Source organism: Lissotriton helveticus, chromosome 6 (genome assembly GCF_964261635.1).
Source record: "Lissotriton helveticus chromosome 6, aLisHel1.1, whole genome shotgun sequence".
Lineage (NCBI taxonomy): Eukaryota > Metazoa > Chordata > Amphibia > Caudata > Salamandridae > Lissotriton > Lissotriton helveticus.
The window spans coordinates 1,940,405,966-1,940,423,619 of NC_136067.1; the positions used below are offsets into that span (position 1 = coordinate 1,940,405,966).

A 17,654-nucleotide genomic window follows, 5' to 3' on the forward strand; every position below is an offset into this window, starting at 1 on the left:
CCAGGTGTGACCCCTCCCACTCCTGTGCCCAACAGCCCAATTCTGTAGCGTCTCTGGCTGCGCGACTGCCCACGCTGCCCGGGGTTCACAGGGGAGGGGGTGGAGGAACTGCCTTGGTTCCGGGAGGTAGAGCTTCTTTGCCCCGCCCATCCAACCCTCGGACCCACTGACCCTAGCCCAGCCACTGACTCTGGCCACACCCTCTACGTGCTCATACCCATGTGGCAGCGCCTCTCGAACTTTGCCCACACCACCTACCGATACCACCTGCGTTTGCAACTCCTCCCAGCTCCTGTGGCCCCGCCCCCGTGCCCTGGCTCCGCCCTCTTTCCTAGTGCCATATACACCCGTCTGGGCTTCCTCTCTGTCCGGGTGTACCTTGCACTCTGCGTTGGAAGTAGTGTGCACTGCACAATGGCCGCTCTCAAGAGGGGTGCGGTTGTCTTTGATCTGGGCGGGGTGCTGATGCTGCGCCCCGGGAAGCCTGCCATCCCACAGAGCGAGGAGCAGGCCCTGAGCCACTTCAGGTAAGGTCTGGAGTGGATTAATGCAACATGCCAAAGGCTTAATGGAACAAGCATTTGCAATGCAATAGGTCTCGCATTTGCTAGAGTTTGAGCTATTGGCATTATAAATGACAATACCTTTTATTAATGTGTTTTGCAAACCTGCAAGCAGTGCGTAAGCACACACTTTTAACTTCTAATCATTGCTTATGGGAAGCAAGGCTGGCACTAACTGCACCTCTTTTACTGCCAGCCTTGCTTCTTGTAAGCAAGGACTGTAAGTACAAAGTGCGTGTTTACGCACCGCTTGCAGGTTTTCAAAACATAAATAAAAGGCATTGTCATTTGCAATCGCATTATGCTAAAACTCTTGTAAATGCGAGACCTATTGCATTGCAAATGTTTGTTATCCTATTTTAGGCAGTCCTCTGTACATCGCAAACATACTTAACTCTGCCCATAAATAAAACAACTACATTACCAAAACATTTCGATAGCCAAAGGTTATCCCCCATTCTTTTTCAGTTATTGTTAAGTCACTCCTTCATGTGTCTCTGTAGATACAACAGAAGAGGGTGGCTTCCCCTACGTTAGGAGCAGGGCTTTAAGTGGGGTGGAAAAACTGAGGGGGGGGGTCTCTCAAAGGGGCGTGGCCAGTGTAAATAGGGGCGTGGCTTTAAAACACGCGAAAAATCTGTGTTTACCATAGTGTGCAGCCCGACTTGTATTTTGCTGTTTCTGTCATTGCCTGCAGATATGTGATACAACAAGTAACATCACACCTACAACAAGTAAGGACTATTGGCGTTGTCAATGGTTATTAGTTGCATAAGATAAATAGGCTGCACCTATGGCTTGTTCCATATAATATTGAAAAGCTTCCAATTAAAGCCCTGGTGACACCACCACAATGTTGCTACTCTTGCGTTTCAGAAAGAGAAGGGAAATCCAGAAAGAAAATGGCTTTAAAGGATTTCCTTTCCCCTACAACGCTCACCTGGCATCAATGTGCCTGCTGTCTCGAAACCAGTCTATACAAGCCTGTTTTGCGCCCTGGCACTTTTTACCGGACTGCAGTGACAGCAAACTGCAAACTGCTGTCACTGCAGTCCGGAAAAAAAATGGTCCGCCTGTGCCAGGGCTCAAAACAGAGCCCGATAGAGACCCGTTTCGAGGCTCCCTTCAAAAAACTGCCGGTGCTCAGACCCCTTGAGACCCGGCCCACTTAAATCCCTGGTTAGAAGGACGTAAAAAGCAAAGTTTTACCACCCACTCTTTTACACAGGGCATAGGGGACTATTTGTAGGCGTTGATGCTTAGAAGGGAACGTTCTGATGGGCTCTTGAGGCTTTATTTTCCCCTCAGTAAAGAACTGAAACAGTTTGGCATGCCACACACTGTACCTTGAAATGTTCTCTGTACGACAAAAGAGCCAATTTAGGAATTTACGCATGTGAATCATGCCTCTCTATGTCTGAAACTATAATAATAATAATAATAATCCACATTTGTAAAGCGCCTAATCACCCATAAGGGTCTCTAGGCACTGGGGTCCGTCAGGAAGATTAGGCAAGCTATTGCCCAGAGTCACCTGGGCATGCTGCTGTAGCCACTCTGATGGCGCATAGCCTGGCGAGCAGTTTCTTGAGTGAACCCAAGCAGAGAGCACTGCCATAACTGAGTCTTGAACCCTCGGAGTACGGTGACCAGGCGTCCCCGATTTGCCCAGACGGTCCCGGTTTTTCACTTGCTGTCTGGGCAGATTTCAGAAAATTTAGCTCCTGTCCTGGTTTTTAGAGAGGGGCGACAGAAAACTGTTGGAGGTGTTTTTTTATGTTATACAAAGCAGGGATAGTTAGCAGTTGTTTCAAGAAAGCAATTTAATTAACAGGCAAGCTTCTGGATTTAAACATTGCATTTTATGTATGTTCTAGCTGCCTGTTCTGTAATTCTCTTGTGAGGAGCTCTGTTATTTTGTGCGCTCGCTTGAAATAAAACTGTTGTCCTTCTTCTATTTTCGTGAAATGTCCCTGTTTTTAGCTTTAAAATTCTGGTCACCCTACCTCGGAGGGAGTCGGATGGCCTACAGGGCAGTCAGGCAGTGCCCCGTGGGCTGGTCTGACTCTGACAGATTAGTGTATGGGCTGGGATTTTGGCTTTTTGTGTGCTGGTTTTATGGTCTGGTCTGATTTTGACTGTTGAATTCTCTGAACTGACCATTAACATTGCCTGTAGCAATCACACATGCATGCATCCTCCCATGCCTTGCAAAACACTTATCCAGTGTGTGTTTACAAGTTCAAAACGGCACAGATTTAGAGATGGGTGCACTTCTTCATCTATCTGATTAGCTATGGGGGCCAATTTGAATTTGGTGCCTGGGCCAATTTTCTGTCCCATCCAGCCCTGCCCTCACACACAAGGACGGCTCTCTTACATACAGCCAAGGTATGCTCATCCATTCTGCGTTTTAAGGCTACTTAAGCAAGACAAGGCAAGTGCCGTATCTTCCATGTGGTGTGCTGGGCCTGGAAGTCACGAGAAGAACGAGCCAGGCTTAGAAAGGAGCTGGCACGTGATCGAGTGAAAAGGTACCACCAAAGTTCAACGGAACAATTGGCCCTTTTCCACGTGGTGTGTGCGCGGCTCCCAAAGGCTTCCATTTGCAGATGTTTGGTCCGTAGCCCTGCCAAGTACCACGCATCGGGCATTAGACTAACACATTTTAGGTGTGATGTCCGCATCACCGCCTTAAAATGCATGGTCACGCATTTGTAGCAACCTGATTACCCATGCGAGGAGCTCTGGACAAAGAGCTACATTCAAGCAGGCAGCACCACGCGGCTTGAGTGCCTTCTGTGCTGCCTGCATGCTGTCTGAAATACACTGCAGCACACCTTTTTAATAAAATATTTCAATTATAAATGTACCACGACACCAGTCAACACAGAGGTGTTTACTTTTTGGTGCTGTGGGCCCAATACCACGTAATCTCATTCAGATCCGCTGTGTGGTGTTAATAAATGCAATGAGGACCTGGCAGTGACCACGTTTAGTGGATCCCGGGGTGGCGACTTGCCTGATTTTTTGGGACAAGGCGCCACCCATTATATGACCGTGATGGCGTCTGATTGGTGCTTGAGGTATATCAGAAATATCTCTCACAAGCACAGGAAAGAATTACAGGACCACACACAACGGCATCACCTGTGGCGGGAACCATATGTCTAATTCATACCTTCAAGTTAAAAGATTGAATAATGACACAGTGCAAGGCCACTTCATCCACCGGAGACAGCATACGCGGTGATAGCGGCGAGGTGGCCTCCGTGTGGGTTTAAGCCTTTTATAAGGACATCGAGGGGGTTAAACGGAATAATCACAGGGTACAAGTTTACATGACAAATGACAGCTTGAACCCTTCGTGCTTTCATCACAGCCTCCAACAAGCTGTTGCCGTGAGAGTGAAAGCGCGGGGCAGGAGATGTGCATATGCGTGCAAAACTCCTGTACAAGCTGTCGCCGTGAGAGTTAAAGCACGCCATGCTCACATTCTGCTCAAGCGCCGCAAGCACGGACACGAGATGTGCGTACGCCTGCACAACTCCTGTCCTCTGCACATTTCCTGTCCCCCTTCGGTCAAGAAACGGACAACAAGAGGTCTCGCCAAGGCGAGCAGTGCATGCGCTGCATTGCTAGGCGAGACCTAAAAATGCCAAAGTGCCTTTAAGTAACAGAATAACGCATTGCTGGCATGGTCATCTGTAGAACGCTATACAAATCCTGATAGCTATGGTGACTTGTCATGAATGTGACAGGTAAACACCGGGGTCCTCAGATCCCTGTGCTGACCTGACCCAATAGTGACATCAGCAAACAACCCCTCCCCACCAGAGAAATGCACTTCTTCCCGAACACCTGGTACTTCTGACCCCCAAACATAGGAGATGCGTTTTCTAGTGTTATCTTTGAGAAAGTGAGCTATCCCTGGGGGTTTAAGCAACATCAAGTTACGTTCTGGGGTTTGTATTTTTCATAATAACTATGGGCACGAAAATTTGAACATTGAAAGTGTTGTTAACTACAAAGCTAGAATTAGCTGAATGTGTCATGTATCAAATGGGGCCTCTTGGCAGCAATATAGAGAGTGACGTCTCACACTGGGGTAGGACAATGCCACTCCAGCGGACTCAACCAAATAAACGTAGGCGTTTACAGGACAAATTCACCGGTCCAGATTCAAGGTTAACAAGCATTTGCAATGCAATAGATCTCTCATTACTGAAAGTTTGAGCTAGTGGCGTTGCTTTATTACTTGCAACACCAATAGCTCAAACTTTCAGTAATGCGAGACCTATTGCATTGCAAATGCTTGTTGTAAGACAGTTATGATAGCTGAGTGGGCTTTCAGCTGCTGCAAAGACTTTCAGGCCTAAGGTTCATATCCGAGCAGAGTCAGCCTTTTACTCCTCAGGAGGCAGATGAAATGAGTACCACTGACGTGTATAATAAATAATATGCAAGAGCCAAAGGACAGTTCAGATTGGGCTGTGTGTTATACACAAATAGCATAACATGCATAGTATGTGCCCTGCACTGCGTTGAAGAATAACTTGATTGGCCCATTTACAGGCACTTCAGTGCTTGGGTTCCAATTGTAAAAACATCATCAGGGTCAGAGGCCCTTGTCTATTGTGCAAAAACAAACAAATACTGAAGTAAGTGAAGAGAGGCCTTGAGACCCGAGGCCAGAGACCAGCTTCCAGGGTGGGGAGAGGGGCAGGCGAAACTGTTCCCATTTTCAAGTATCTTTTGCTACTGGCAGAAGAATATTTTGTTTTCTTTCTTGCATTTTGTACAGCCAGTATGTTAAAGCAGTTGCAGAGTTTACACTCTATTGTATGCAGGCCCCACTTGGCTGGGTAACAGTTTGACATTGGAGGCCAGTCCTCGGCGTGAAAGAAGTGCCCAGCCTTCAGGGTGGGATTGAGACTAAGCATGGGCTGAAATTCGTTCCGCTTGCGAAATTTGCGGATTTTTGGCAATTTCGCGTTCCGCAAATCGCACGAAATTGCCAAACAATCCGCAATTCGCAAGTTCGCAATTTTTTTTTGCATGTTCGCGCTTCAAAAATACAATCTCGCGCGCGCTGCGTTGACTTACCTTGATTCTGAGTTTGCCGAGTTGTTTTCCTCCCGCGAACAAGATGGTCGCGCCCAAAAACGACCGAATGGGTAAGTTCGCGGTAGCCGCGCTAAAAAAAACCCCCGCGAACACGCCAAAATAAAAAAATTCACAAGTTCGCACAAATTCACGGATTTCGTGGACCGGGAATTCGCTTTCGCGCGAATTCGCAAATTTCGCCCATACTTAATTGAGACCCAGGCCTCTTCGTGATATTAAAGCCCCCTCCTCTTAGTGTGACTGCAGTTCAGTAGTAGGTGTTTGAGCCCTGCCTAATTATGAGAGTAAAGACCCGTCTTTTGGGTGCGACATTAAGGCCCATACCTCAGTTGTCTTTGGTGCGAGTGAGGCTGAGATCTCAGCACGAGGTGGATGCTCAGCCCTTGTCGTGAGGCCCGTCTCCACTGGGAGCTCAGAGCCCCGTCCTCGGCATGCGCTCCGAGCCGCTGTTTCTAGGCAGAGTCTGGGTATAAATAGCTGCCCGTTCCAGAAGCTGTCACCTCCCAGCCAGCCTGGCGCGAGGCCCGCAGGACGGCTCGCCGTGCCTCACTCCTATCGTCTCACCCTTCGCATCACTCATCTGCAGAGCGTCATGTTATATATCTCTCACTGCCCTTGGGGCCCAGGTCACGCGGGGCTGACAGTGATTTCTCCCATTGTAGAGGAGGTGTCAGCCCCCTCCTCTTAAGTGACGTGCGAAGTCATCTGGAGAAAATGGTAACAAGTGCTGGGAGTGATACCTCCGGGGTTTGAAGTCAATGACATTTCCTGGATAGCGGAAGTGACGTCACTCACCCTTTGCCACCTACCCTCCAATAATGACCTATGTGTTGCTGGTGAGTTGGGGGAAAGGGAAGGAAGGCATGGACACTACACTCCCATAGCTTTTTCGCACACTACTCCCCCCTGCAAGGCGAGGAATAACAAGGGCAGTGCCAGGGCTAGCATCATTACACTATCCCTAGTTCAGTGTTACCGATGTCTTTTATGGTCTGAGCTACTGAAATGCGGTGGTTGGGAGAGGGCCACATAGTGTAGCAGGGTTGGCAGAATCATGCAGAAAGAAAATGCAAATTATGCAGCACAATGCATCACAATCTCTGTCAATATAACTGCTATAATTTGTCATTTTCAAAATCTTTTACTATTGCGTGGGTAAAAGTTTCGCCTTAATAGTGCCAATGTCTCAGAGTACAACAAGCAGCAAATGAAATCTGACCTATTAACCTCCTCATAGTGTGGTTGGCCTCTGTACAGCATCACAGTCTGCACTGTTTAAATTAACTTTTGATCCATTTGAGCTAGATTTTTTGTTGAAACCTTCAAACTAGGCAGATGATAGATTATTTGGAAATTGTGGTAAATCCATAATTGTGAGGAAAATGTTACAGCCTCAAAATTGCAGAATTGTAGAGACCCCACTTGTAGTTAACGAGCAGCCCACCTCTCTTTCCTTCTTTCATTTTGTTGCTTCCCTATAAAATGGATCAAAAAGAGAACAAACCCGTGAGTGGTGCACGCGCGCGCCACAGCGAGACATGTGCTTTCAATTATCGCACCCGTGTCTGGGCACGATAATTGAAACCACATGAGGGCTGGTGCTTGTAACAGGCACCAATAGGCCATGGGCGGAGCAATGCGCCCGCCTTTGGCCAATTGTGTGCTGTCTTTTATAAAAAGTGGTACAAAAGGGGGTGGTGATGGACGGAGCATCTGAACCAATCAAACACTCACACCCAGTCAACAGATCAGGGCATAATCCATCACCGTTCTTTAGCCCACTATGCCACCCCAGTTCAGACATGGCCATATGCAAATCAGTCTGACCCTGTGCCTCATGGGAACAGTCCAGCCCGAACTGCCAAGCCATGCCTTCCCTGGACCGGAAACAAGCTTCCGAGGACCGGTTTCTGGCATTCCAGCCGTCTTCAGCCCGGCTTGCTTGAATCAAGTGGCAAAGTGAGCAAGGGACTCACGTCTTAGCATACCCTGCCAACTTATGGCGAACAAAGTGGTACAAAAGGGGGTGGTGATGGACGGAGCATCTGAACCAATCAAACACTCACACCCAGTCAACAGATCAGGGTATAATCGGGCTGGACTGTTCCCATGAGGCACAGGGTCAAGGCTGATTTGCATATGGCCATGTCTGAACTGGGGTGGTGTGGAGTGCAAAAAAACGATGGATTTAGGCACAGATCTCTGTACTGGTGTGAATGTATGACATTGTTCTGCATTGTGTCCATCAACTGTTGTCTTTTATAAAAAGACGCACTCAAAGGCCGCTAGCGGGCCACAAAAGGAAAAGCACACGCACGAGCGTGTGCGATTCCTAGGTACATTTTCAAACCCCCCTCAAGAGGTCTCTCACTGTGCGAGCACTGCTGCGCACTGCAACACAGGCGCGAGACCTTAAAAAGAGCCAGGGGTATACCCCAAAGACGTTCCTCTGGTATGGGTTAAAATCAGAATTGTGGTCTAAAGGTAGAATATGATGGTTCACCTAACCAATCGAAGCTGCCAACATGTTTCGACCTACTCTCGGTGCCAAAAATGGGTCAAAAGCTCTTCTTCAGGGTCAAATAACTTTTTATGTTGCAGATGTGTTACATGCAATTTGGGGACTGTATTGGTCAAAATGACCACTTCCACCACTTGATGAATGTGTGACTGCAGAGGAGATGTTCCCCTTTCCGATAACTGAAGCTCTTAGTTTTGAATGAACTCTGACTAATGTCAGAATGAATTTCCCGCTGGTATTAGTGCTTAGTCTCAGTTTATCTGAATTTAATGAATATGGAACATAGATAAGGAGATATTTGCCTCTGACAAATACCTTTTGACCAATCTTTGGAACAAGTTCTTGTTTCTTACCCAGCAGCGCTAGCAGGACACAAGTCGGGTGTACACGTTGGTGGACGCCGTCCACCCACTATTTTCACAGGTTGGACATCGTCCACCCTGTCAAGAAGTGCCTGCACGTTGTCTGCTTTCAGCTGCAACAATTTGCAGGTGGGAGGGGGCTTTCTTATTTCAGACTCCAGCTGGGCCCAACACAAAGGCCAAATTTGAGGTGTCATCAGGCCATCATATTTATATTTATATTTCAGGACTTCTTTTGTTCGAGTCACCTTGCTGGGAGCGGTCTGGAGCCTCACACCTAGATGTAAATGCAGTGAAGGGGTAGCAGAGCTACACTCCTTGTTAGCACTTCACAAATACTTGAGAGAAGCATGCTTATACCTTTGTTTAGTTCCTGTATATGAGATATTCATGCACTGTAAGAATGTTAGATGTGTTCGTCTTTCTCAGTATTTATACAAAGTAAATAGCATGCTTACTACCTCTGATGAGGTTTTAAAATAATTTAAAAAATAATTTAAAAAAACGCATTATTTCCTTTTATAGCACTACTCGTCCCAATGCAGGGTTTCAGAGGGCTTCACATCACACAAGCTCATTACATATGCAACACATCATATCAATTTGTAAATCAAAGTGCAGGATATGCATACATAAAACAGTGGGGGTTACAAGGTGTAGAAGTCACATCATCCTTCATAGCACACTGTACTAAATTAGCAGGATTACAATGCAACTGAAAGTAACCATGATCTCTGTGCTTAAAGTAGTTACCCACCTACCTATCTACATAAAATAAAATCTGTATGTTACATGATGTGCTTTGCAGGAGAAATATTAACCTTCTATGCTACTTTAAGAGTCAAAACATGGGGCTGGACAAACACAGATCTTTCTAGCAAGTGCATTAACCTCCTGAGTTATCTTACCATTATTATACACTCAGATTTACTGGGAGAACACATATCTCTGCAGCAGGTGCCTTAACCCCATAAGATATTTTAATATTCATCCATTGCAACCAATCAAGCAGAACAGATGTACTATCAGTTTTCTCCTTGTTGCCTATTTCTTTGTGGCAACGTTTCTAAAAATCCATTTAGAGATTTACAGTGCCAGACACATCCCGCTTCTGTGGCTTTCTAAACAAACAAAAAAACACCCAAAAAATGAACACAAGGCACCACATTTCGCTGCCTTGTGTAACCATATGTCAGGTAGGCATTATATGGGTGGTGCTTAGGCTTTCCTGTGCAAACCCACACTGATGAGTCTGTCTGAGGCTGGCATAACAGGTTATAAATAAATAAATAAATAAATAAATATATCTTCATTTCTCCTTGTTATTTTCTCTGTGCATGTATGCCTCATCTGCAGCACACATACAAAGAGGAAATAACCTAATAGAATAAAGCTTAGTAAAAAAATAAAAAAATACCCAAGGCCACCATAGCGCTGTTTTGCGTTACCATGCATCAAGTAGGCATTTCATGGGTGGTCCATGTTCCTGTACACCCACCCATGTATTTTGTGTAGAAGTAATTTACACAGTGGCTTTGCAAAAAAAAGGAACACAAAAAACACTAACACAATGCAGTGTGTTGCGCTGCCTTGCATTACCATGCGTCAGATTGGCATTACATGGGTGGTGCATTGTTGTTTCCGTACATCCCCCATGTATTTTGTGCACAAAATAATATAAACAGTCTTCTTCTAAAGGCAGGCACACTAGCTTTCTTTGGATCAACTCTCAAGTTCCACTTCTCTTTTAAAGGATCAAGGCTTTTCCCTATTTATGTGAGGCAGCATTCCAGCTAGGCCCCGTTAGTGAGTTCAAGTCTTAGAAATTCGATGATGGTATTGAGAAAGTCAAATTGCCCGCACGCTGTAGTACGTCAGTCAGAGCAAGCCCAGTATTGGAGGCCCAGTATTCAGTCTTACCCGCTCTCACTGGAGTGGAGGATCGGAGTATCCTAGCACGCTTTGCATCTCGGCAGTGAGAAGAAGATTGGATGCTATGGGAGAGGTGGCAGGCATCCGCACGCTCCTCCGCCTATGTTGTAAGCATCCCCGAATCAGGCATCAGGTCTTGGGTGCTCCTGGATTGTTGGGTAGTTGAATCGTTGCTCTTCCTCCGCGGATAATAGTTTGTTTGTCCTTCTAAGCTTCACACTGCTAAGTGGGTGACTGCCTTCTCACTTCACCATGCCCTCCCGCTCCAGGTTTACGGGGTTTGTGACAGTGCACATAGGAAAACTCCCCCTTCAGGCCACAGCGTTGCACAGAGCAATGGCCCTCTTCTCAATAGAGCAATGCACCAGGGTGACAGCCCTGAATCATCACCACGCACCCCACCTGGCATACGGGGGTCCTTGGCAGCACACAGGTTTTCTGACTTCACTTTGCTCAGTACATTCACTTAACAGACATCTCTTTATTTCTCCTATTTCCCATTAAAGGTCAATGTTTTGTCTTTAATTCTTGGCACATGAGGTTAGAGTGGGGCTGGGAGGCTGAAGCCAAATGGAAATAACTGTGAAATGCATCCTATATGTGGCCTAGTTTCTTACTACTATATTCCAAGAAGGAGGGAGTGAGAAGTGATACAGGGTTCACTAACATTCCCAAACACCTAACCATAAAAAAAGCAGGTGGGAACCCATACCGTGCTTAGCCTATCTCTCCATACCAGCCCAAGGGGGATCAACCTATGGTATTAAAAGAACTGTCACCCACTGGGATTCCAAGTGGCATGCGTCATCATAGAGTCCTCGTCCATATACCTAGTGTATCTAGATGGGCTCATCCATGGTAACCGAGGGAGATCTTTGGTTATTGGGTGGGAACTTAAAGTTAAATAGTCTAAGTTGTCCTGAGGGTTAGTTTTATTTTCAAAGGGCACCCTGGCGGAGTTAAAAATAGTTGGATATGTGCTACGGAATTTAGTACCTACTGTATCCCTGGGTCAACATGTTTCAGCCATCACACCAATGCCTCACCGGGCTTGTTGGCTTTCATCAGATATATCGTTAGCATCCTATTTGTGTGTATTCAATTGTTAAACTTCCATTCACCATGTTCCTACCCCTTTGGTCCCTATATTCGCATTTCTATAGTAGCGTCATATTCAGAGCTCCATGAGGGTAAGGAGGCAAGTGGACCTTGAAGTCTACGGAGGCCATGAACCTACTTGGTCATCATTCCCCCTCACCCTTGATTCTTGTTATACATGGTGCAATATTAATGCCTATTAAATCAATCACAAGAGAGTGATTGGCCTAGGATCACATAATCTTGTCCAGCTGGGAACCCAGGATGGATCCCAAGTTTTCTGCTTTCACATTGTTAATTTCAGCCATTAGATGGCCAACTCTTTATTTCTCCTGCTTTACATCAAAGATTAATGCTTTGTCTTTAATTCTTGGCAAATGAGGTTGAAGCATGGGTGGCAGGTAGATGCCACAAATATGCACTTTTCATTTCAAATAAGGACTGCCTTGCATAATCTTTCTTGCTCCCCCATAATTCAAACATTTCAGTTTTCTAAATCGCTCATATTTCAACAAAAAATGATTTCTAAACATTTTAAATTATGTGCATGATTTACCAGTACCAATCACTTAATGTTCAAGAGCTGTTTTCCTGGAAAGGACAAGTTGTTTTTTTGTAGCTCTGGAAATTCGAGAGCACTGGATATGGCTGTGTTAAAGTTGTTACCCTGCCGATGTTGGGGTGGTTTTGTTTTTTGCATTTGTCACACCTACCTACTGCAGCGATGTTTCAAAGTTTGCAATGTACTGTATTATAACAAAATGACCCTGGTTATCTTTGTTGTTATGACACTCTTAGGTCTGAGGGACTTGTGTAATTCAGAGTAATACTATGTATGAAGTGAAAGATCATGTGTGCTTACCTAGGGCTGCCTCCTTCAGAATGAGATTACAGTGAATAGACGAGCCCACAGGTCAGTGTTATTGTACACAAGTAGGTCGAGCAGGCGGTCTCTGGTGCACCGTGGTAGCAGTGTAACATGTCTAGGATATGCAAAGGTCTTATTAGCAAGTGCAGTCTAGTGTAGACTCCGATTACTGGCCATAGTTTGTGGTGTATCTCGCTGTTCCTACAAATCCCCACTTGGGTAGTTTTTCCAGACAAACTAGTAATATTTCCTCCTGAAGGCTAATATTTTCTCGAAAGTACTAGTTGGGACTGGAGTTATATAGGAGGTTGGCTTAGTATATGGTGCACACTTATTTAAGTTACGCACCCTGCACTAATCCAGACATCCTTTTTTGGTGATTTTAGTGGTCTTGGACAGCCTTCGAAAGCATTTAAAGTGGTAGTCTGCAGACTTAGTCCAGAAGTGTGTTTACCAGTACTAATCATGTAGTGCAGGTTTAACGAAAAAGAACCACACAGTGCAGTTATAAAAATAGTAATATTTACTATACACACTCACTAACACATTAGCATATCTCCTACCCAGAGATATAAACACAATACACACAATATTTCAAAAGGAGAACCGGTTCGTTGCATAAATACACAGGGGTCTTTGGGGGAGGGCAAAACATATATTAATAAAGTGGAATGCAAACTGCGACCAAACTCGAGACTTGGCCCAGAAGACTTAGAAGAGCTGGGGACCCAAGGTACCACCACGGGTAAGTATCCAGGAACCCCACGAAGGCTGTGTGCAGAGCAGAAACAAAGTCTCGTAGTCAATGCAAGTCAATAGGGAAGTCACGGTTGCAAGAAGAAGGACCCTTCTCAGTGGACCCTGAAGAAACTGTTTGAAAATGGAAGGTTGGAGAGTCACCCCACCCGTGGATACCCCAGGAACCACGACACCTCCACTAGGGAAGCCGGGTGCATAGGTGCTAAATGACCTGGGAAATAGCGGTAGACCACAGTGAAGATGCCGCTAGCGAAGAAGGTGAAAGATTCAGATGGAATCAAGGATGGATTCTTGAAGAGTAGTACCTGCAAGCAGAGGGGACAGAGTCTATGCCACTCGGGAGCGACCCGGAGGCAAGAAAGGCCAATGACCACCGATGATGGAAGATGCAAGTGAGTTGACTGTGAACATTTCGCTGCAGCTGTGAGGACCAGGCAAGGCTGTGGGGGCCCAGGAGCAGTTCACGAGCTGTCAGAAGTTGAGAACCAGGGGGTCGGTGTCCGGTGGGAGCATCAACAAGCCTTGGAATCTGGAAGGACAGACATTGCAGAAGACTGGCAGTATTATGAGACCAAGAGCAGCAGGAGTCTTCCCAGATGCAGTCTCGGATCCCAAAACAAAGTCCAAACAAGTCCAAAGTGCCCAGATGGTAGAGGTAGAAGTGGTTTGGGATCCGAATAATGCCCCATGACGCATCTGAGTGAGTGGTCTCTCATTCGTGGCATAATACATGGTGCAGCCCATGGGAGACCCCTGGTGTACCCATGCCCTGGGTAACTTAGTACCATATACTAGGGACTTAAAAGGGTACACAAGCAGCCAATTCGGAAGGTACCAAAGTACTAACCGTAGTCCAATTTTAGATCCTACTTTCCTAAAAATTGCATGTGCCTTTTTCTTGTGAGTTATTTTTGTCACTATTTCCTTCTCATCTTTGGATACTGTTGGTCTTATACTTATTTTGATGTGGAGCTGGTACCTCATACTTTGCAATTTATGGTTTATTCTTTGTATGGGCATTCTGGTGGTACTGATTCCAGGGTGAGCTGTCAGGTTGCACTGGTGAATGTGAGGGTGGTTGAGATATAGTTATACTAGGAAAGAGAAAACATGTGAGATAGCTGCTAAATGTGGAGGTGACATGTATTGGGGCAGTACGTAGTTTGTAAAAGCATAAATGTAGAGACTCAAACTTTTTCCCAGGGTTCTATTGCTGAATGCTAAGGTTGCCATAACCTTTTTCTTTCACTACCCTGCAATTGCTTACTTTCTATTTGTCCAGCAGACTCAGTACTTCGCCCACTGGTATATTCATTCCCCAGTCTGTGTGAAGTATCTTAGTATGAATGTATGAATGCTTGTGGTATGACTGTGATATGTCTGATCTATGACTGTATGGTTGATTTTATTACCTTGTTCTGTGTCCGGTTCTCATTTTTTTCAAAAAATTGTTTATTGACAGTATATACTAAGGTCAAAATAAATGCACCTTTCAATATATTTTGTAAAATAAAGCAGCTATTGGCTAGCACTTTCCAATCTTGAACAGTAGTCTTTATTTGGTTGATAAATTAGCGTATCAAATAAAGTATCAGTATTGGCATCTCTTTTCTGGTGTTCTGTATTAGAGTATGGACTTGAAGCCCCGCCCACTCTCCACCCATATTTTTCATTGGCTTGTGTCATTCTCCTTCGTAAACGTTGGCTTCTGATTCATTAATTGACTTGATAGTCCCTCCTTAGTACCGTCTTTTCTTCATTTGTAACCTCTCATGAGGACTGGTCCTTTTACCTCTGTTATACAGTAGGGGTTACTTAGTCTGTAAGCACTATTTTCTTTAATGAGTTTCTCCTACTACAGGCATGACAATCTGTCGTGCAACAACAGCTGCTCTCTCTCTCCTTGGCTAAATCTCCAGCCCTCACTGCTTGCCGTCGCAACCACCTCTCCGAGGTATGTTTATTTATTTTTTTGTAATATATCTTCCCTAACCTGGACACATTGTTAAAGTGATTTGAGGTTGAGCCGATGCTGAGGCTCGAACAGTGGTCCCAGCTCCTGAGTCGGTAGCTCTGACCTCTGAGCCATATCCTCTCCCTCTGGGTCCAGCACAATATTATATATATTTGCTTGTTTTTAAAGCACCCCATGTGCTCTTTCACTTTAATATCAACTTTTCTATACACAACCCACGTGTAAAGAAATGGACGTGGTCGACATTATAGTGAAAAAGCATTTGTTTGTGAAGTTGACACTCCCACTTTAATGTCGGCCGCTTGAGTTTCTTTAGATGTGGCTCGTCTAAGGTAAGGGCAGCGAGCGGGCAACATTAAAGTGAGAGCGCTGCATGGGCGCTTAGACAAACAAGCATTTGCAATGCAAGAGGTCTCGGATTTACAAGAGTTTTGTAAATGCGAGACCTATTCCATTGCAAATTCCTGTTCCTTTCAGCAGGCAGACAACCCTTTAGGCGATAGGCAGACCTTGAACTTCACCAGTAGAAATTGCAGACATCAGGTGATGTCACCTCACCTCTGGGATACTGGGTGTCACGCAGACACCAGCGATGGTCACACTCAGAGACCTTAAAACTGGAGTAAAGTGGGTTGGTTTGGATTCCACTTTTATGCACATTTATTTTTGTGGCAGGTGCTGTGGATCCACTGTCTCAAACCTCAGAACCGGTTTGGGATGGTTCTCTTTGAAGTGTCCATCTCCGGCTGCTCTCCAGTCACAGCCTTTGTGTAAATTGATGCTTCTTGCAGCAGGTAGCACTAGAATGGTCTACAAGCTTTAGCGCCCACAACATGGACACAGTGGTCGGTGAGGTTTCTGCACCTGGCTGCCATCCGCCTTACAAGGAACAGACCAATGTGAAGGCCTGATCTAGAAACGCCCTCACTTTGAACAACAGAAACTGCAGTCTCACTCCTCACCTCTACCATCAACCAAATGGCAGCGCTCAGGAATTAGTCGGCAGCTCCTAGCTTAAAAGTCTTCATAGAATTTATAAAGTTAGCCTGGTCTCCAACCTATTCACCTTAGTGCACGAATCTCCATCAGCATCCGGTTAGTGACCGCCAAAATGAGTCTCAAACCCATAATTTGTTTATGTTTTGACAGAACAGATGTGTGATTGGCATAAGAAATGCTGCCACTTGGAAATAGAAATTATTTCACGTGTATTGTGTAAATGATTAACATCAGTTTCACTTTTATCTCTGAGTTTGAGTTTGAGTTTAATTTATTTCTAAAGCGCGGGTACACCTGGCGGTTTCATGGCGCTGCAGTTTACTGAGGCCTCCGAGGGCGGGGGGGGGGGAAAGATAAGAGGGATTATTGGGGGAAGGCTTGTAGAAATAGAAAGGTTTTTAGTGCCTTTCTGAAGAGAGAGTATTGGGTAGAGGATCTGAGGTGGGCTGGGAGGGCATTCCAAAAGGCGGGGGCGAGTGTGGAGAATTTAGAGCCTCCCCATTTTTTACGGCGAAAGCGGGGGACTGTCAGCAGGTTTTGAGAGGATGAGCGCAGTTCCCTAGCAGGGGTATAAGCTTTAATCTCCGAGGAGATGAAAGCAGGGGCAAAGCCTAGCTGAGCCTGGAAGGTGATGCAACCCACCTTGAACTGGGAGCGTTCGCGGATGGGGAGCCAGTGCAAGGATTTCAGGAGGGGGGTGACGTAATGGGATTTGGCCAGATTGTAGACAAGGCGGGCGGCTTGGTTCTGAACCAGCTGCAGTCATCGTACGCTATAGGCGGGCATGCCGTGGTATAGGGCATTGCCTTAGTCTAAACGAGAGACAACCATAGCTAGTGTGATTAGTTTTAGGGCAGTGAAGGAGAAGAAGCGGGATACCTTGCGGATAATGCGAAGTGAGAGAAAGGAAGAGGAAACAACTGAGCTCACCTGGGAGTGCAGAGTGAGTTGATCGTTGAGCTTGACCCCGAGCATTTTGACAGAGGAGGAGGGGGACGGAGGGGGACCGAGGGAGGGGGGCCAAAAGAGGGGGGACCAGGGACTGGTGCAACCACCTGTCAAAACCAGCTCTGTTTTATCTGGGTTTAATTTCAGGTGGTTGTAATTCATCCAGTCCCAGATGAAGATCATAGTAGATTGGAAATTAGACTTAGAGTCACGGGATTGAGATAGGGGGAATATAAGCTGGAGGTCATCGGCATAATTGTATACGGAGACCTCCATTTGCTGAAGAGCAAAGATGAGGGGGGCTATGTACAGATTGAATAGTAGTGGGGAGAGAGAGGAGCCCTGAGGGACCCCACATAATACCTTCCGTCGTTCAGCCGAGAAATCGCCCAGGCGCACCGCTTGGGTACGGTCTCTTAGGAAGGAGGACAGCCAGACCAGGGCCGAGCCGCCGACCCCAACCGCCCCGACACAGGAAAGTAAGATGGAATGGTCCACTGTG

General features: G+C 46.0%; 1 protein-coding gene across 1 annotated transcript in view; it reads left to right on the forward strand.

The window, feature by feature from the left end:
• Positions 1-248: 248 nt before the first annotated feature.
• EPHX2 (epoxide hydrolase 2) overlaps positions 249-17,654 on the forward strand; it is a 587,345-nt gene continuing 569,939 nt past the window's right edge. The window contains exon 1 of the mRNA XM_078649944.1: positions 249-527. Coding sequence (XP_078506070.1) covers positions 415-527 — 113 coding nt within the window. The 5' untranslated portion in view covers positions 249-414. The remainder of the gene's footprint in view (positions 528-17,654) is intronic.